At 45.6% G+C, this 21,424-nt stretch overlaps 1 protein-coding gene across 1 annotated transcript in view; it reads left to right on the top strand.

Moving 5' to 3' along the window:
• The window catches only part of TBX4 (T-box transcription factor 4), a 35,026-nt gene extending 17,383 nt beyond the window's left edge, over positions 1-17,643 (top strand). Inside the window, exons 5-8 of the mRNA XM_054394307.1 lie at positions 11,993-12,145; positions 14,432-14,520; positions 15,387-15,628; positions 17,021-17,643. Coding sequence (XP_054250282.1) covers positions 11,993-12,145; positions 14,432-14,520; positions 15,387-15,628; positions 17,021-17,643 — 1,107 coding nt within the window. The remainder of the gene's footprint in view (positions 1-11,992; positions 12,146-14,431; positions 14,521-15,386; positions 15,629-17,020) is intronic.
• Positions 17,644-21,424: the final 3,781 nt, after the last annotated feature.

Below are 21,424 nucleotides of genomic sequence, written 5' to 3' on the forward strand. Positions count from 1 at the left end.
CTGTGAATTGTTCTACTGTTACATGGGTAGCTGGTGTCCTTAGGACAGGTAGTGCCTGGGAGGTGTCTGCTCAGTATGGCTCCCAGCTCTGCTCACATTAGGAATAATCACAACTTAGCATTTCTAGGAATCTGTTCCCAGCGATTGCACACAGGCTGCTCAGGCTCCCGCAGAAAAACAAGTCAGGAAAGCCACAGCGTTTGTTTGTCTTCTCATGCTCCAGCAAATCCTGCCTGCTATTTCCTTTTGTCTTTGATTTTCTCCAAACCTCAAAACCACGTGGAGTGACGATTTCTGTAGGCTGCTGCTGGTGCTTTTTTTTCATGTGTGGGCAGCTGCCCAGCCAGACCCACGCTGGCTTTCCCTCCCTGGCACCCTTGACCACTGTAAATATCACAGGACTGGGTTCCCTGCCTGGCTTGCACCATCCCATGCTCCAGTTCCTTCCAGCACCCCAAAATCCCCCAAAGCCTGGCTTTATCTGCTCATCTCTGCTGCCCAGAGCAATCCCCTCAAGCCCCTGCCATGCTGGTATAGAACCTGTTTGCTGCTTGGGGGACAGGAGGAGTGAGGAGATGCTCACCCCAGAATATCTTTGTGCTAAATATTCCTTTTCCAGGTTAACCTTTTATTTGGCAGAAACTTTTTTTTTTTGGGGGGGGTGGGGAAATGCAAAGGAGGTCTTCCATCTGCCCTGCCTGTTTGCTTATTAACAGCAAGCACGGGAGCTGATCCTGGGGTCAGGCTGGAGTGGTGATGGTATTATGGGGGTCTCAAAAGAAGGATAAGTTGGATGAGTTTGTGGTTGCAGATGCAGCTGGACCACGATGTCCTGCTGAGTTATCTGTTATCTGCAGTGGCTTTGTGTGACATGGTGGGGACCCAGATTTGAAGGATGAATTCAATGTGGTGTGCAGCTTCTCAGAGCTTGACTCCTGGGATCTCACCTGAGAAAAAAAAAAAAGGAAAAACAGGCAGAAATTTTGCACTATTTCAATGAATTAATTGATAAATGAATCCCATCACTGTGCACTGTGATGCTGAACGTCAAGCAGCCCCATGTAGCTCATAAAGGGATGTGTAGGTACATTTGAGGCTTAAAATAAATGAGTTAAACAGCTTAATTAATAAGCCATGGGCCTGAAGCCCTTGCTGCAATCCAGGGACTTATATTTGAGGATTATTTACAGTGCTGGAAAATGAAGATGTCTCTCAGGCAGCCCTAGAAAGCTTCAATTCCTGACACCCAGCCCACAAACCCAGCCACTAACCACTCCTCTCCAGTCCCAAAAACCTCATTCCTGCTTCTCCCACTGGCCAGTTATCTGTTGTGGTAAATTATTCCTTCCAGTCAGAGGCATGGGAGGCATTTTTCAATACAGACACATAAACCCATGCAGATTTAAAAGGAGAAATGGAGTGCAGAGCTCTGTAATCTGCCTGCAAACCCCTCTGGTTGAACAGGTTTTGTGGCAGGTAAGCCTGTGCCCAGCTCACACACCACGGCCTGAAATTGTGGCCTGTATATTTCCCTCTTGGGGGAATTTTTTTTTGACCATGAAAGGCTTCATTCACACCAGGCTTAACAACTGAGCAATGCTGATGTTGGGAATGGATTAAGAAATCAGAAGCCACTGTAACGTTTAGCTCCGGCAAGGTCTGTCTGATCCCAAAGAAAGCTCTGTAAGCTACCTATGCTTTGAGCAAAACCTGAATTTATGTGTTTTCAAATCTTTACATGCAGAGATAATCAGCCTGATAGAGCCTCTGATTTATGTGGGGCTGGTGAGTGGCAGGGTGATTCTGGCAGAGCTGATGCTTGGCTCGGTGATGCCAGGCAAATAACTGGCAGTTGCACGTAGTTATGGTCTGTCTGGGGAGGCAAAAATCCACTCTTAGGTGCTAGCAAGGTGCTTCCCTTGTCCATTCCTTATATATTCTGCTTGGGAAGCACCTAACTGTGTTTGCCAGGTGAAAAATGGGAAAGATTCCTTCACCATGAACCAGGTTATGTCATAGCAAGTGCTAGCAGATGGGTTGGCTAAGGGCAGTCAGAGATGCAGCACAAAAATAACCTCTGCTGGAAAGATAACACAAAACTGGAACTGCCTTCAGAGGGTTAGCTCAGGGTGTATGGGGAAATACTGAGCGAGTCCTGACCAGTATCACCCTGGTGATAAATGCTCATGAATGGAATTCCACTTTCTGCAGAGGTTTGAAGTATGTAAACAGTGGGTTTGAGGGTGCTTGTGAGATGGTCCTTATGGCAGCTCCTGCCCTAGCAGGTGAAGGATGCTCAGGGTGGGTGTGAAGCCACCAGAGGGGCACTGGGGGGTGCTTTGCTGAAGGGATTTGTCTTGGACCTGTGCCGAGGTTATTCTGCACAACTCTTTGCAGTGAACCAGGATTTTTTTGTTGTTTTGCTGTTTAGGTTTTCCTTCATCTCCTGCCTCAAGGCATTATTGAAGCTGCTGTTTGAAGCAAAAATCATCCCTTTGCTTTCCCACTTGCAGTGCTGAGTGGTACAGCATGAGTGCCTGGGGCACAGCAATGGCACACAGACTCTCAGCCCTGGCTCTCTGAGAGACCCTGTGAAAGGGCTGCCCTGGGCTTGAGCAGTTAGCAGAGCCAGCAAGGGTGCTAGGAAGGATCCCTGTTCCCATGGGAATGTGTGCACTGGGCAGTTTGCTGTGCCTGACAGCAACAACCTCCTCACCCAGCCAGCCCTCCTGCTAATCTTACATAATAATGTCCATACTTAATAATGTGTATAAAGGTATTCAGTGCACCTTGAGGGGTGGTGAGTATGGGCACCAAGGGCTAGAAACTGCCCAGTAGGGATTAAGCAGTGTCCTTCAACACAAGAGCTGCTGCAAAGGAGAAGAGGCTGTTAATTAGGGCAGATTTTAATTCAGCTTTCCACTTTATACATAGGGAGGACCTCCACAGAAAGGGTTATCAAGCATTGGAACAGGGTGCCCTGGGAAGTGCCAGAGCCACCATCCCTGGAGGTATTTAAAAGACATGGATGTGGTGCTGAGGAACATGGCTTAGTGGTGGGATTGTGAGCTCTAGGTGAGCAGCTGGACTTGAAGATCTCAAAGGTCTCTTCCAACCTCAACAGTTATATGACTCTGTGACATGAGGTCACCTTTCAGCATCAGTGAGAGGACTGGCCATGAAGAGTGGCAGCTTTAGGTATGGTAGTGGGGATTTTGCTTTGCTTGGCTCTCCTCCTGAAGACCTTTCAAACAGCACCCAGAGGAGTTCATGATGAGCTGAACAGCTCGTCTCACCAGGTGGAAGCAAACCTGTCTTACTTTAGGTCACCTCTCCCCTCAAGTTTAGTCAGGCTGTGAATCACAGAATCACCATGGTTGGAAAAGACCTCCAAAATCATCAAGCCCAACCATTATCTAACTTTACCAGAGTCACTACTACACCATATCCTTGAGCACCATATCTAGATGGCTTTTAAATACAGCCAGGGATGACAATTCCACCGCTTCCCTGGGGACACACCGAGCCACGTGAGGCCAGCGCTCGTAGGTGTGGGGTCACGCTGGAACACCCCAGAGGGGCAAACACAGCCATCCCACCAGGGCTCTCAGCTCTTGTGCTTCTTAATCACTCCACTGAAATTAAACTGCTGCCAGAAGACTCACTCAGCCTTTCTCACAGGCTTCTGCAGCCAGGCCAGCTTGAAAAAGGGAGATAGAATCCCATCAGTATTTCAGGCAGGCTTCAGCTGGGACCAGAGCAGTTGGAAGTTATTTAATTTTTTTTTTTAGTAGACTATATAGATACCTTCCTGGAGGGGTATAAACCCCAAAAGACAAGTAATAAATAAAGGTTGTAAGTGGAGACTGTGGCAAATAAAAGTAGATCTTTAATTTAATCTCCCCAACACGTTATTTCTGAGCTTAGTTATGCTGCATACTCTATACCTACTTTGCTCTTTGGCTGCTGATAGGGATTTTAGTTGCCACAATGGACTTTATCTGCCTTTAAAGCACCAGGTTATTTTAGTTTCTGAAATGTAACCTACTGAGCTTGAAAACTACAGGATATTATAGATGGTCTGCCACTTGTGGTAGCATTTTAAGTGATATTCCTGTGTTTCCTGACCCAAATCTGCTCTTTATTGCCCTTAATGCCAGTGAGTTTGTTATTTCTCTCCAGATTTATTATTTACACACTTGGTTTTATTTGATTATCACTCAAAGACTTCAATTCTCCCCTGCCTGGGATTTCCCTCTCATTTTTCTATTAATTCAACTTCATCATTTTCCCTCCTTTTGCTTGTCAGGCACTTTAATTAGCTTCATGTCCTAGTAATCTCCTGGAAGCCTAGATTTTATTTAGATTTTTCTTCCTTAATTTGTTTACTTTATGACTTGTGGCCGAGCTGTTTCTGGGTGCACCCTGCTTGGCCTCACCTGGAGGAATGCTGTAGTATCCCTGTAGTAAAAAAATAGTTTTGCATTCTTATTCTCAGCTGAAGATCTCTTATATTTCTTGTATATATAAGACTTTAAAATGTAGATATTTAGGGTTTCTTTTATATATATACATACAATATAAATAAATACAAATTTATATTATACAATGTACATAAATTTATATTATATTATTTAAATATATATTTTATTTTATTTAAATATATATTTTATTTTATTATTTAAATATATAATTTAAATATATATTATATTATTATATTATTTATATTATATATAAATTTATGTGCAAATTATTTCTTATATACATACAAGGAACATATAATATTATTTCTTATCTTTATATTTTAAAGTAGGAAATATATAAGATTTATTTTATCTATCCATATGCCTCTCCTGTTACTAAATTAGCTTTCTTCTTATCCATTTAAAACTTGAACCTCCCCTTTTATTCTGCCCTAAATTTGCAGTCGATTTTTTCCCTCCCACTAATTCTGCTGAAAGAATATCCAGGAAAAAGTTCATTTCTGCTTTTTTTTTGTTTGTTATTCCTTTTTACCCATCCATTTGAAGCAACATCTTACAGCTGATCTGGGAAATAGTGGTGCTGAAGTAAATTACAAAGCCTGACCCAAAGTTTTATGTTGTCTGCTTTGTTCCTCTTAAAAAAAAAAATATAAAGGAGCAGAGCTGTGTGTCTCAGGGATGAATAGATCTGCCTGTGCCATTTGAAGAGCTGGGTAAGAAACCACCAGTGGAATTCTTGGTTGAAAAGAAGATTTACATCTCTTGTGCTGATTCTTGTCGCTGTTGCATTACTGGTTTATACCAGTCAAATGCAGTGGGTCTGAGTGAAGCTGAAGTAGAATCAGATCCTGAAATCCTCTTTCATTCTTGGGCAGGATGGTGGCATGGAAAAGGGCAAGTGGAGATGTCATGTCCTACTCAAGCCTGTTTGCATCCTTGGGTGATCACAGTATGTTAGGAGCTGGAAGGGACCTCAAAAGATCATCCAGTCCAACCCCCCTGCCAGAGCAGGATCAGCTATACCAAGTCACACAGGAACACATCCAGCCAGGTTTTAAATATTTCCAGAGGGGGAGACTCTACACTCTGCCCCTGGGCAGCCTGTTCCAGTGTTCCATCACCCTCACAGTGAAAAAATTTTTCCTCCTGTTGCCGTGGCTGTGAGAGTGGTGCAGGGGATGCTCTGTCACACACACGTGGGTGTTCCAGGGTCACACATCTGAAATCTGTCCACTCACAAACAAATGCTCATCAGCTCATGTGCAGGAGGCCTTCTCCACACCAAAGCTCTATCACAGGGCCACAATGAACTTCAGCTGATATTAGATGAAAAAGGGCTGAGAAAAAAGAAATAAAAATCTCAGCTTTGGCCTTCTCATAAGGAACAATTTTTCTGAGCTCATGTTGAAACTTTTCCCAGGATTTTCCAGCCTTTATTCTTTTTATTTTTTCCCCCATGGTATGGATTGCCAGCACAAATGTGTGGGTTTGGGAGGCTCCTTCTCCAGCAGCTCAGGGCTGGGGCTGGCTGGAAGAACCCCTTCCCACCTGGGTGGTTCTGGCTTTGAGCAGATCAAAGTGGTTTGCTTCCTGGAGGTGAAAGAAAGTAAATAGGGTGAGGTTTAGGTCATTTTTGAGCTGGTGGCTTAGCTGCTGTAGAGCTTGTCTGAATCTAGTGTTGGTTGTAGGTTGAGCTTGACGATCTTAAGGGTCTTTTCTGGCTGATTTTAGCTACTTGCTTTGCGCTATTGCATCTCTGCAAGCTCCTGGGGTGGCTGCAATGAAGGCAGCTGGCCCAGGGTGGTGGCACCATGGTGCCAGCGGCAATTCCCTGGAGATATCCTACTCATCCTGGGCAGCCCAGCTTGGGCAGCTCCTGTGTGGTGTTGCTGAACTATTCGCTTATAAAGAGAAGTTAAGTTTGGGATGGTTTGTATCATCTACATATTAACAGAGATGAACTGCAGCGGTGGTTGTGCTTCTGGAAGAGACTTGTTGATTAATGTTCTTTTGTCCATGTGGGACTCTAAATCATCAGGGTTTTGTTCTGGTCCTTCGAGCCCAGCTCAGCGTCCCAGGGTGCGACAGGGGCCAGCCTCAGCTCAAAGGCTTTTTCACTTTGAAAGAATAGAAGAAAGGAAGAAAGAAGCAGAAAATATATTAAAAGGAGAGATTTTATACTAGTTATGTGATCCCCTGGGAGCACCCATAAAATTATGTGGCTTTTTCGTAGCCATTTACTATTCAATATAAAAAGGGCAGTTGCCATGACAACCACTGCATCATATGACATCTGATACCTTGGTGAAACAGGGAGGGCTCTTAAATCAACTCCCCAGATTTCATATGAAAGTAAATTCACTTCACTGCTGATTTCAAGGCAAGTTTGCATCACGACAGGCGCTGTGGTCCCATTACCCCAGTCAGCTTCTGGCCTTTGGGCCCAATCCTGCAAACTGGGAACTGTCTGCAAGCCCTGCAGCCGACGTTACTCAGCAGTGGGTGAGACTGGATGTTAAAGGAGTTTGTTTTCCTAAGGAAAATGAAATGGAAGGAGCAAATGACACCATTTTTTGGGACATTTGTTGCTGGTTGGGGAATTAAAAAAAGGAATGAAGGAGCTGAGCTTCATCAGAGCTTAAATCCCAGCTGCCAACTGTGTGATCAGCACAAAGGAGGGAGAGGGGAGTTAAAAAAAGCTGTTTGTGTAAGCTCTCCTTTGACTTTGGAGTTCATCTGTCTCACAATCTGGTCCACATGTGCGACGTGGAGGGGGTAGAAGTGACATCAGCCTTGAGCTCTGCTTTGGCTCCTCTCTGGCCAGCAATGACGTGGTGATACAGTGGGGTGAGTGGGCAAGGGGAGGTGTCTCTGTGAGGCTTCAGACTGATCGTCATGGTGACCACTTTGGGAAGTGAGAGGTGTCAAAAGGCTCTCAAACAGAGGAGCTGCTTGGGTTTCACCCTGTGAAGCCCCAGGAGGGTCCCCACTGCTGGGCCTCTGCAGCAGCACAGGTGGTGCCTCACAGTCTGTTGGTGCACAGAGTGCTTTGGGTCAGAAGGGACCTTAAAGGTCATCTAGTTCCAACCTCATTGCTCACCAGGTTGCTCCAGGCCCCATCCAGCCTGGCTTTGAACACTTCTAGGGAGGAGACATCCACAACTTCCCTGGGCAGCCTGTTCCAGTACTCTCACTCTAATTTCTTCCTCATACTCAAGATCCCCACTGATGCTCTGAAAGGTGAAGGTTGCCATTATCCACAGGAGGATTGTTTAGCAGCCATTTTATTTCCATAAACCAAATATTTTCCAGGCAAAGAGAGTGCTGTGGTGGTGGGAGATGGCATTCCCACAGGTGGCATCCCTTGGTGGGATGTTGAGCCAATAACCACTTCCTAAATTTCTGGTTGGGCTGTTTGATTTACCTTTTGCTGGGTTTGGGGTTTAGTTTTCCTCCCTTCCTTTTCCTCCTTTCCTTTTCCTTCCTTCCTTTTCCTTCCTTCCTTTTCCTTCCTTCCTTCCTTTTCCTTCCTTCCTTTTCCTTCCTTCCTTTTCCTTCCTTTTCCTTCCTTTTCCTTCCTTCCTTTTCCTTCCTTCCTTTTCCTTCCTACCTTTTCCTTCCTTCCTTTTCCTTCCTTCCTTTTCCTTCCTTCCTTTTCCTTCCTTCCTTTTCCTTCCTCCCTCCCTCCCTCCCTTCCTCCCTCCCATCCTTCCTTCCATCCTCCCACCAAGCTGCAGACAGAGGCTTTCAGTTCCTGAGCCAGGGCACCTCAGTGCTGCTCAGGAAACATTGGATTCTAGTTTTTCTTACTAAATTTGTGTGCTTCTCCTTTGTCACATTGAAATCCCCCTCTAATCTATGCACCAGCAACTATTTTCTGTGGCTAAGACAAGATAAACACCAATTTCCACCCCCCCATTTTGTACCAAAAGCAACTTCACAATGTGTGTGATAGTGGCTGACCCTTAACCTGCTCTGCCCAAGCCCCTGCAGTGAAAAAGCAAAGTGCAGGATAATATGAAGTTAGTGGTTTAGCATCATGTTGGAGGCTGAGAGCTCCTCCCTCACCTCCTATCCCACTCAGTGCTGCAGCTGCAGCCCTGCCTGTCCAGCCCTGCCCACTTCTCTGTCCCATCATTTAAAATACTTCTCATTTTTGACACAATTCTTCAAGTTAATCTTTCCACTGATGTTCGTCATCGGAGTGGAATTTACATTTGTTTTGCATATTTTTAGCCAGCGATCAGTTTTCCACAGCAGCCTTGAAAACTATTTAGGCTGAATTGTTGGCATTTCACTTTGTGTTTTGCAGCTAAGGGTTGGGAGGCTTTTTTTTTTTTGTTTGTTTTTAATGATTTTTAGGGGTGTTTTTTTGAATGTGTGAATCTTACATCAAGCAGAAGTGAGGAGGATGTGTCTGCAGACACAGACTCTGCACACAAATTCTTGACTTTAAGCCTGGGAAATGTTGGTTGTGAGCATGCAGAGTGGTTATTGGCCCTTGAGATAGAGGTGATAAATGGTGGTGGGTGCAAGGAGGTGTTTGAAACAGCACCATGACTTCCCATTTTCATCCCCACTCTGACATGCTGATTGCTTTGCCAAAGGGATTTTTCCTCCTCCTATAGGAATGGTGCATTTTTATGGGGCTTTGCTGGAAGCTGTTCCCCATCCGCTGTCTGTGGACTCTGCCTCAATGAAGTTAACCTCAGGGCTCTGGGTTCTCACATCCATTAATCATGTTTCATGCTTGCTGATGGCTGTTCAGCTTTGATCTGGCACATCTCGAGGGGGTCTCCTGTCATGGGTGTGCACTCAGAGAACTTCAGCACTTTCCAATGGGTCCTTGACCCCTGAGACACGTGGGCAGTCACTTTGGTGCAAGGGACAGAAATGCCCAACCTTATAAATGCAGTGGCTACATGAAGCCATTTAGGTTGCCCCCCAACCCCCCCCCCCCCCCCCCCAAACATCAGATTTCAAACAGTTTGTGATGAACCTCCAGGAGAGTTTGCAGCCACAATTGTAACCCTAAGCACCTATCCAAAAGTCTTTTCTGTATGTGTTTGTTAGGCTCCAAAATATGATGTTTGGTTCACTTTAGAACTCATTTCAATGCCTTGGGGTTTAAGAGGGTATTAAAAAAAAAAAAAAGAAAACAAAAGATCTTTTTAAAGGGATTGTTATAGCCCAGTGGATGCTAGGTTGGAGGGATAATATGGACTATTCATCTAAAGTGTATTGAAACCTGGGATCCTAACTTCCCTTTGGAAATCTCAGTCTGTTTTCGTCATCCTGTTCTCGACCTGCTCTGACTTTGGGGACAAGTCACCCATCCTTGTTAGATCGGGGTGTGCAGGGACAGGCAGTGAGGAGAGCTTAATACACCCCAGCTTCTGCTCCAGACAACCATTATTTATCAGCTTGGCTCAACTCTTAATTATTGAAAATGAAAATGCCCCTCCTTATGAGTCTTGTCCCTCTGGTGTTATTCACCCTGCCTTTGTTTTACGAGTGGCTGATACATAAAAGCAGAGAAAAGGCTCCAAACCCAAACCTGAGCCGACCCTCTCAGATCTACACCCTGCACATCAACAGCCACAAAGTGGTTAAGAGACTTGATGCAAAGCTGATAAAATGCCAAAAATTCCTCATTCTCTCTCTTGGGGAGCAGGGAGAGGGTTGTCTGGAAAATGTCACCAATAAAAATTGCATTTAAGTGGTATATAATGCAGCCAGCTACTGTGGGCAGAGTTACGTGCAGCCAGATGAAGGGGTTTAAAGAGCACAAGCTCCCTTTGCTAGCTCCTGTCCCAGCTGGAGCACAAAGAGCAGCACTGCTGCCTTGAGCTCTCCTCAGCACAGATGGGCATGAAACAGGAAGGGTTCCTGAGCACAAAAGGCAAGCATGGAGAAAATGTCTTCTGTTTCTTGAAAATTCTCATTTTAAATTATCTAAATCCACGATTAGTGTCAACTGATGCTGCTCTGCTGTGTTGTGTTCATCCATCCACCCATTTATCTGTCTCCAGCTGAAGACACCACTCCTTGTAGTCTTCTCTATTTGGCCCAGTGCCTGTGTCTCTGTAGGGGATTGATGTGTCCTTTTTAGCTGCTTTGGACACCCCAGGAAGGAGAAGTATGTCAGCCTGAAGATCCCTTTGTCTCTAAAGTCTGGGAAGGACAGACTCCATTAGCCAGTTTAGGAGAGGCAAGAAAAGATTAAAAAGGGTTATGCCAAGAAAACAAGAAGAAAGCCACATTTATACCCAGAAAAAGGCATAAAAGCTTTTTCTTAAAACCAATCCAATTCTTAAAAGAAATTCCATTTCTGAAACCCATTTTACCCTGTAGCATCTGGGCATGTCTCTTATTTGTGGAAGATCATAGAATGACTTGAGTTGGAAGGGACCTTAAAGATCATCCAGTTCCAATCCCCCTGCCATGGGCAGGGACACCTCCTACTAGACCAGGCTGCTTAAAGCCTCATCCAGCCTGGTCTTAAACACCTCTAGGGATGAGGTGTCCACAACTTCTCTGGGCAAATTGTTCCAGTGTCTCACCACCCTCATCATAAAGAACTTCCTGATGTCCAAACTAGATCTACCCTGCTCTAGTTTCAAACCATTGTCCCTTGTCCTGTCACTACAGGCCCTTATAAAAAGTCCTTCCCCAGATTTCTTGTAACTCCCTTCAGGTACCAGAAGACTGCTGTAAAGTTTCCCTGGAGCCTTCTCTTCTCCATGCTGAACAGATGGATGCTGTGGGACTGGCTGGGATATGCAGCCCCATTTGGCCCATGATGCTCCATCAGAGCTGCCCTACACTGGCCTGAGCCTGGGCTGGTCAGTGCCTGCTGGCTCTTGCTCTTTCTTATCTCCCATAGTCCTCACCATGACAAACCAGCAACAATTCAAGAAGAAGGCAGAAGTTGTGGGGTGACTGCAAGAGGTGCCCAGATCCAGCCAGCCACACAAAGCTTGCCTACAAACAGGAGGGGAAACCCCAAATCTCCTCTTTTGTAGTTTCCTTGTACCATCACAGTAAAGAAAAACAGCTTGCCTTTTTTTTTTTTTCCCCCCCCCTCCTTTTTTTTCCCCCCTGTGGTTTGTGTGATTTTAATTTTTTTTCTTCTGCTAAACTGTGTGTTTTTCAGCTCAGTAAAGTATTTATTAGGAGTCTTTATGGCCCAGTCTGCTGGTGAATTATAGATATTGTACAGCTCCAGTGTGAGCTGGGAAAAAAATTTATGGCTTCTTTTCCACCCGGACTGATTCTATCCAATAGCAGTAAGAAAATGAAGGTTTAGCAGGAGAGCTTTAAGCTCAGCTCTGCTCGGCAGAGCAGCAGAGACCTTTTCTGCTTTGGTCCATGTGCATTTACACAAAGTCATTTCCCCCTCTAATGTGAAAGCAAAGCTAAAGCTGAGCACTACCAGGCTTTGTGTCCTGGCTTTGTCTTGTCTTTTTCAAACTGAGTTTCTCACTTTAGCATCAATTGTTTCCCAGATCATTCTTAATTCAATGCATAAATACCAACCCCGGCTGCACATTGTGAAGGCAGATGAGAACAACGCCTTTGGGTCGAAGAACACAGCTTTCTGCACCCACGTTTTCCCTGAGACCTCCTTTATATCAGTGACCTCCTACCAGAACCACAAGGTAAGCTGCTTTTTTCATGCTGAGGGTTGCTTCCTTTCTCTTTGTGGGCTTTTGGAGCTCTCTGCTGCCGACCGCCACGAAATGAGCATCCAAACAGCAGTGGCAGAACTTTGCTGAGCGGGAGCTGTTTGCTTGGAGGGTGGGGGAGAGCCTGTCAGGCTGCTATTGTGCAGCAGAAATGCCTGTTTAAAAGACAAGTTTCCAGCCCAGCATTAAGCAAGAGTGAGGAGCCAGAGGATGCAGCTGAGGAGCAGCATGAACGTCGCTGGGTAACAATATCTTGGCAGACCCTGCAAGCGCAGACGCTAATGAACCGCTGCACTCAGATGTCACTCAAAAGAGCAAGCAAGTCTCATAATGAGTAGTAAAGCTTGCTCATAAATCTGCCCTGAAAAGTAATTATAGTGTGTGTATTTAGTGAGAGGTACGAGGAATGTAACCATATAAACACAGCTAAGAGCCTGCTCTGTGGTTAGCACAGGAGGGCAGGAGGGGGTTTGGAGTTAGTTGTGGGGGGAAGGATGAAGGACAATGGGCTTGGTTCTGAGCTTTGGGTGCGTGTCGTGGATATTCATGTACTGTAGGGTTTGGGGTTTCTTCTTTGGCAGTGGATAGTGTTCCCCTGAGGGTTTTACCAGCCCAGATTGCTAGCAGGGTGGGCAGTAAGAGGACAGTTAATTGTCACCTCCCTGTGACAGCGGGTGCATGTCAGCAAGGCAAGGAAAGGGGAGGATGCCAGGCAGAGGATGATGAGGCTCCTATTTGCCTTGCCTTTGCCCAAGCTCCTGCTCACCTGCAGCTTTCCTAATGGTTGAGCCCAACTGCAGGGTTGTATGAGAATTAATTGGAGTTTTTAAAGTACACCAGGATGCATAAATAAAGGTGCAGAGTGAAGTAGCACTGCTGGAAATCTCCTGTCACTCTGAATGAAAAACTTGCTCTGTGTTACTGCATCAGCTCCTTTCCTACACATCCATAGGAAAATCCTACAGGAACATATGTGAAATTCTTCCTCCCCAATAATCTGACCAGACCTTTTCCTCCCAAGCAGGATGCTTGTGTGCCCTTTGATGCTTGAAGCATAGAGTCCTTGCAAGGTTTTGCAATTAGTGAGCCAGTTAAAAGTCAGAGCAGAACCATGGATGCCTTATGGTGAGGCAGGGGTTAAAAAAAAAAAAAAAAAGAAAAAGGGAAGTATTTGGACACTGAAGTGAATCCTGTTTGAAAAGGTTTAACTGTTGGTGTAAAATAACCAGTTGCCCAAACATGGTTAACCAAAAAGGCTCAAAAGAGCTTATTTAATACCTACTTAAAATGTCTGGCTTGTCAATAGTGCCTTTCAGCCCTAAGGTGCCCAAAGTGCTCCATAAACTTCACACTTCTACTGTCATTGCCATTCAACCACTGCTGGGGCAGCCTGGTAGCTGGGTGGCAGCACAGAATGGTCTTGACAGATTTAAGGGAAAGTGCCCCAGATGAGCTCAAAACTCTCACCTGGGTGGGATGAAGCTAGAGGAAGGTATCAAGGAGGGGCTGAAGCCCTGATTCTGCTCATGTCAGTAAATAAAATTAAATGAAGGTGTACAGAACTGCTGCTGGGTTTAGATTAGGAAGGGCCCTACGCTTCTTGTGGTCCATCAGCTGATTGGGAGCTATCCTGGAACCACTGTTGGCTGCAGAAGCAGAGAGGAGAAGATCAAGTCCTCAAGTCTGGTTAAATTCACATCACTGCCTTTCTTCTCCATCACAGACACCAGCCAGCAGTTCTGCCAAGGAGTTTTTGGTAAGGGATGTTTTTCAGCGCTGCTAGAAGGGCAGTTGTTGGTTATAGCATTCCACAGCAATCACTAAATCATTCCAAAGCAGCAGAAGATGATCTGCTTCTATATAAAATTGTTATGGAAATGGGGAGAGTCGCACTGTCAGTGATAGTCTCTAACATGGAGATGTAGGAACTATTCTCTTAAATCAGTCAAATACATCTCCAGTAACAAGAGCCCAAAACTTAGGGATATTTACCTTCCCGTCCTCATTCACAGTCAGCAATTTCATCAGCTTTAAAAGCTGCTTCTGCTTGATCTAAGTGCACAGCTCAGGTTCTCAGTGCTGAATGCAGAGACCCCATCTCTGCCACCACCTCTTCTGGTGGCTGAACCTCTCGTGGGCTCTGCATTTCATGGGGTGTTGCGTAGGACAGGGCAGCTGTAGACCTACAGCCTCAGACCTGCTGCAGCATGCAGGGTGCTGCTCCCTTTTCAAAGGCTTTCTGCTTTCATTCTTTTAAAGATAACCCAGCTGAAAATTGAAAACAATCCCTTTGCCAAGGGCTTCAGGGGGAGCGACGACAGCGACCTACGTGTGGCACGACTGCAGAGGTACAGCTGAGTGGTATGAGGAGGGGTGGTGGGGAGCAGCTGCTTGGTGGAGTGGCCTCTTGCCCAGCTTGGGGCCCTGCTGCAGTGTGCACAGGGGTCTATATGTGTGCACTGTACCCGGTCCTTCAGACCTCTGCCCTGTGCAGAAATCACAGAATGCCAGGTTGGAAGGGACCCCAAGGATCATCTGGTCCAACCTTCCTAGGTCATAGTGTAGGTGAAATGAGCTGGCCCAGCACCCTGGCAAGCTGAGTCTTAAAACTGTCCAGTGTAGGGGAATCCTCTGCTTCCCTTGAGAGATGATTCCAATCTGTAACTGTTCTCATGGGGAAACATTTTCTTCTGGAGTCCAAAAGGAATCCCCCCAGGATTAACTAGTCTCCACCACCCCTTGTCTTTTCCATGGGACTCCTTGTAAGAAGGCAGTCCTATCTTCCTGGTAGCCACCCTTTATGAACTGGTTCATGGCAATAAGGTCACTCCTAATACTTCTCTTCTCAAGGCTGAACAAACCTAGCTCTCAGCCTTTCCTCTTATGGCAGAATTATAGCCTTACAGCTGGGTTTATTCTGCTATTAATGTGCTACAGTACTTTGGAGAAGTTAAAAGGTGGCTATGCCATGGGAGCATCACATTTTCTTGTGTGTGAGGGCACATTTACAATGCCATTTATGCCCCTGAAACCTTTTTGTAATTCAGTGACACACTTTGCATGTTGTGCCCACACCCAGCAGTGTGGTGAGCATGAGTTCATTGTGTTTGGCAAAGGGTGTTGAAGATGCTCTAAGGAAGCCAAATGAATTTTTCATCCTTCTGTAATTGCTAATTGCTGTCTAACTGGTATTAAATTTTCTCACCTCTTGTAGCAAAGAATATCCAGTCATTTCCAAAAGCATCATGAGGCAGAGGTTGGTGTCCAGTCACGGCCAGCTTTCAGCAAAGCCAGATGTGAACCCACTTCATGGGAATCACCAGACCCTTCAACATTATCAGTACGAGAATGGTGCTCACATGCAATTTGCAGCTTCGGATACTCAAGATCTGCCACTCAACACCTTCACAGCACAGAGAGATTCAGGGCTCTTCTATCATTGCCTAAAAAGAAGAGGTAACTTGAGTTTACAGCTAGAAAAATCTTACAGCAGAGAAACCAAAGAGTGTGAGCAGCAAAAGTTTGCTGCTAAGTCCAGCTCCATTTGGACTGGTCTCTTTGGCCTTGATCCTCAAGGATACTGATATGATCAAACTGTTTTGGAGGGTCAGGGCCCAAAAGCTGGGATTTTGGGTGGTTATTGGTGGGTTTGTCTCATAGAAAGCCAATTCAGACTGTGAGTCAGAGCTGGAAAAAATAATCAGAGTAATCTGCATGCACAATGCAAACGGCACGAAGCTGCGCTAGAAACTGATCCATTATTAGAATGAGCTGAATTAATAATGGTTTGGAGGAGGCCTTATCTATCCTGAGATGTTCTGACACTACCTTTAGCATTAATGCAGCTACACACACCCAGCATGAAGTCATTAGCAATTCTCTCAATGTCTGCAGGTTACTAGGGCTGTGGAAGCTGGATGTAAGCTTTCCTTTCTTCTTAGCCACTAGTTCTGAAATTTAAGTAAGCTACAATTGCATTCTCTCCCTTTCAGTCCAGCATCAAATGAGATCATGGCATGTCTTCAGCTAAATGGAAAAGTTCTGCACAGAAAAAAAAAATTCCTATTTGCATGTCTCCTTGGCCTCTAATTTATTTAAGCTGTGAGAATACTCTGATCAGGGGCAAACTAAGAATCTAACAGCACCAGTAACGAGGACTGGGAGGCAAATGCGTAATTGCAGCAGATGTTTCATCTACAGATGAATTCACTAATTCATCCCCAGAATGTTCCTAACAGCTAACAGAAAGCTGCTGATGAGCACATCTGCAGTCCTTGGAATCCGTAGGAGAGGGGCTGCAGCTCCTCGGCATGGAGCTGAGGGAAGGGCTGATGAGTGGGAAAGGGCTCCTTTATCTGGAAATATTTCTGCAGCTTTGGACACGAATCTCTGGGAAATGTATGGGCATTTTTGTAATGACAGGAAGGCAGGCTGAGATAAGACCCTTTAAGAGACTTCTTGAATTTGTCAGGAGTAACACGGCGGGAGTGTCAGGGCCCTGTGTTATCTGGATGAACGTGAAGTAATCTCTGATGTGAGCAGAGAGTAGCCCAAGGCCCTTGCTTAGCCAGATAAATGTCACCAGAAGGCTTTGAGGCCAAGGGGATTAGCCTGACAATGTTTGCAACACAGTTGTCTTTTTGATGTCGTGCATTGTCCTTCCAAACTGAAATCGTTTAACTGGATTTATCTGAAAGAGAGCCCCAGTTGTTTAGTGAAATAATCACAGATTGCTTGCTTGGCTTCTAAGGGGACTCCACAAAGGCAGCCCAGGCTCTTGGCAGATCACTGCTAAACACTGTGGCTCTGGGAGCTGCTCCTAACCAAGTGTTTTGGTTTTGCTTGCAGAAAGTGCTCGGCACCTGGACCTGCCCTGCAAACGCTCCTACCTGGAAGCCTCCTCCTCTGTAGGAGACGATCACTACTTCCGTTCCCCACCTCCCTATGAGCAGCAGATGCTCAGCCCTTCCTACTGCAGCGAGGTGGCTCCGAGGGACGCCTGCATGTACTCTGGTTCTGGGGCTGAAATCGCTGGGGTCTCAACAGTTGACGACTTGCCACCTCCACCTCCCCCCCTGAGCTGCAATATGTGGACTTCTGTCGCACCTTACACCAGCTACAGTGTTCAGACAATGGAAACTGTCCCTTACCAGCCTTTCCCTACTCATTTTACCGCCACCACCATGATGCCGCGGCTCCCGTCCATCGCGGGCCAAGGCTCGCAGCCGCCAGGTAACAGCCACTTCAGTGTCTACAACCAGCTGTCCCAGTCTCAGGTTCGGGAGCGGGTCCCTAATGCGTCCTTCCCCAGGGACAGGGTGCACCCCTCCGTGTGCGAGAGAAAACCTCCCTCTCCGCACCTCAACGCGGCCAATGAGTTCCTCTACTCACAAAGCTTCTCCTTGTCACGGGAGTCGTCGCTGCAGTATCATTCAGGGCTAGGGACTGTGGAGAACTGGACTGATGGGTGACTCCCATGGCCAAGCCATGCCACAGCCAACGTTACTGCTCCAGGACAGTTCCATCCGTGTTGATACCTGTGGGTAACTTGCACTTCGGTGACACAAATGTGCGTTTCCAGAGGGATTTGTGTGGGTGAAGAGTTTGCATCTTCAGGCACACAGAGAATGACATCTCCTGTCTCGGTGGGCTGCATTCATCAGTCTCTTACTGACTCCTGAATAAATTCATTACTGATCCAGTAGAAACCATCTTCATGACCATCAAGTGAAGCAGCCAGTCATTTTCTATTGCTTGTAACATTAAACATCCATGAGGAAATTCTGGCTCTTTGGGAGGAAAAAAAAAAATGAGAGCTTCACTTTTATGGTACTTGGTTCTTGAAGTCACAGCATCCCAACACTCAAAGGAAAAAGCGATCTCTTTGGTTGTCTAGTTCCAGGACTGCTGTAAGCAGCACTTCTTTAGCTCTTTCTCTCTGTAGAAATTCCTTCTTCCTCTGGAAGTGATGGAGCTGTCGGAGCGCAGGGGCCGGCGGAGAGGCTCAGCGGTGGTGTGGTGCCACCCCAGTACCTCCCCAGTGCGGTGCAGGGTTTGTGCCACGGTGTGTGGAGGATAAGGCACTGATGCACAAATGTCTCTTCTTCCTCCCCACACAACACCACCCTTCAGGGCTGTGGGAAATGAAGAAGTTGAAGCATTCTGCCTGAGGCCAAACAGCAAATTAATTGCAGCATTAGGAACAGACCCAGTGTCTTCAGACTCCCATCCCTTGATTGAGTCACACTTGCTTATTGCAATATATTTATGAAGTTTAAGCTTAAAAAAATTGCTAATACTTTCCAGGAATGGTTTCTGTATTTGCTGGTCCTTGATTTCTTTCACGCTCAGCTGGAATGTGCCTTCTGTGCTATGTTTGTTTATTTTCTTTTGCAGCTAATGTGGAAAGAATTGTTTTCAGTATAAAGGAGGCATAGAGGAGTCTTCTCCTAATTGTGGAGTCCGGGGGGGAGAGGTCTCATCACCTGCCAGGCTTTGCAGTGTACAAATATTTGTAGAGCAGGTACAAATCTGTAACCAGTGTATACATTGCTACTCTGTTTACTGTGGAAGTATCTTGAGCTGACTCCTGCGGCTAGGAGAGTGACCCTGACTCAGCAACAACCACGGTGTGAAACAGCCTGACCTGGGAAAGCAAGCTGAGCTCTTTCTGAAGTGAAACTCCCATGGCCTTCGCCCAAAAAGTTCCCGAGCTGGGCTGCATCCTCCTCCAGTCTGCAGTGTGTCCACCCTGCTGAGCTCCCAGGTGAAACTGTCCTGAGGGATGGCGATGCAGAGTCTGCTAAAGAGCACAACATTCAAGGTTTAGTCATGCACAGCAGGAGCCTTTTCCCTCCCCTGCTTCCCAAACAAGCAAAGGCAAGAAGCTGAAATACAAATTTGGAAGCTGTGAGGCACTTCTCTGTCTTGATGGCTCCATTCCAAGGAAGAGAGGCTGGTGGATGAGGGTTGTTTCACTGCAAGCAGCCACCCAGAGGCCACCAAAGCGGAGGTCACGCTTCAAGCAGGACAATCTCATACACCCATGCAGCAGACTCCATGTGTGAGCAGTGTGGATTTTGTAATCAGATCTTGGAAATCACTACAACTTTTGCATGCTGAATAGCTATTTATATACATATATATATTATATATATATATATATAAAAAAATATATATCACAAACGCAGGCCACGTGTCCCATTCAGCTTTGCTTTTTACAAATGAAATACTTAATAAAAATGAATGTTGCAAGGTTCTTTTTTTAAAAGACATCTATTTAAGATTTTTTTTTAATTACACACCTTTGATGTAAAAACTAATAATTGGTTAGATTTAAAAAAACCCCACAAAACCAATCCTCTCTACCACAGATAAATCTTTATTAGAAACCACAGGTGGTTAGTAGAAAGCTACAGGTGGTATGGACTTTTTCAATGTTTATTACATAGCATGGACATTTTATTTTACCTATCAGAACATAAAAGTCATTTTACTACTATAAGCTGTCTCTGGGTGCATTTCAATGATTAGTATAAAAACCTTCTGTGGTGAATGACCAGATGCCTTGTCTCTCTCTTCTGTCTCTTCCTGCCTCATTACACCAATTCCACACTTTCCCAAGGTGCACACTTGACTCTCTTTCACCATCCCAAAGCTACAGCATCAAACTTGAATTACCCACAGCAAAAATAAAAGGTTTGGATTGGTTTGTGATCACACAATGCATCCAGTTGGAAGAGACCTTGAAGATCATCCAGTCCAACTTTTGACCCAGCACTGAAGGGCCAACACTAAACCATGTCCGTAAGTGCCAGGGCCACTTGAACACCCCCAGGGATGGCAGCCCTGCCACCACCCTGGGCAGACCACTCCAGTGTTTGACAGCCTTTTCAGTGAAGAATTATTTCCTAACACCCAGCCTGACCCTCCCCTGGCACAGCTTGTAACCATTTCCTCTGCTTGTGATCAAGGAGAAGAGGCTGCAACCCTCATGGCTCCAACCTCCTGATGTCTCATCATGTCTCATCTCTTTTTTTTAAATGGAGACAGGAATTAATCTGAGCACACCAAATACTACCAGGTGAAATCAAAAGCAGCCAAGGCCACCAAAATGTTGCTCCTGTGCTTATGTGTAGAGAGTGACAGTGACAACAGTGAAGAATTAAAGGTTGGAGGTGGTGGAGGGGGAAAGGTCTGAGGGTGTCACCAATCATTATTTGAAATGCTCAGTTCATTTCTCATAGTGACACCGAGTCAACACTAAAGGAGACAAATGCTGCCACTATAACCTAAAAATTAATGGGGTCAGCAGCCCAGGGTCCAAATGAGAAGCCAGCCTGGATCTTTGGCCTGTTTTACAAATATGATTAACAGCATAACAATGCCAATTTTTAATGAATAATCATTGCTTCTATTTTAAACCATTTTTTATCTATCTACTACTCTTCAACGCAACATTTATTGATTGATAGCAGGTTAAAAAGTAATTCCTGTAAGAATTGTTCCAGCAGCTTTCAGTTAATACAGGGGTGAACATAGAATTAATGCAGGTTTTAACGTGGGAGCACACAGCAAGCACTGCTGTCAGCCTGTGCAAACAGGGCAGTCACTGTCTCAGACCAGCCACTGGGGCTGAGCATCAAGTGCCCTGTGACAGCCTGTGGCACATAATAAGCTTTTAGTTATAAAACAGGAGATGGTATTTGTGAGCACAGGACCTGGTTGTAAAAGGCTGAGTTAGCAGATAAATGTGTAAAATGTGGCTATGCTAATCTGGTCATCTGGGCTCCTTTTATAGTCAGTGGAGAGAGATCAGACATTGAGATTAGAATGGGATGAGTCATCCTCTGGTGAGGATCTTTTTCCACTCAGGGAAGAATCTAGCTCAGTCCTTTAGATTTCCTATTTCCAAACAGCTAATGTTAAGTTGTTGGGATTCCATTTCTGTGTGGCATTTGTAAGAGGATAGGCTGAGGGCGCTGGGGTTGTTCAACCTAGAGAAGACTGGGGAAACATTAAAGGTACCTTCCAGTACCTGAGGGGATCCTACAGGAAGGCTGAAGAGGGACTTTTCATGAGGGTGTCTAGCAATAGGACAAGAAGAGGGAATGGTTTGAAGCTAAGGGAGAGTAGGGCTAGACTGGAGCTTAGGAAGTTCTTCAGTACAAGGAGACTCTGGAATAGGCTGCCCAGGGAGGTCGTGGAAGCCTCCTCTCTGGGGCTGTTCAAGGCCAAGGTGGATAAGGCCTT

This window comes from Indicator indicator, chromosome 30, assembly GCF_027791375.1.
Source record: "Indicator indicator isolate 239-I01 chromosome 30, UM_Iind_1.1, whole genome shotgun sequence".
Lineage (NCBI taxonomy): Eukaryota > Metazoa > Chordata > Aves > Piciformes > Indicatoridae > Indicator > Indicator indicator.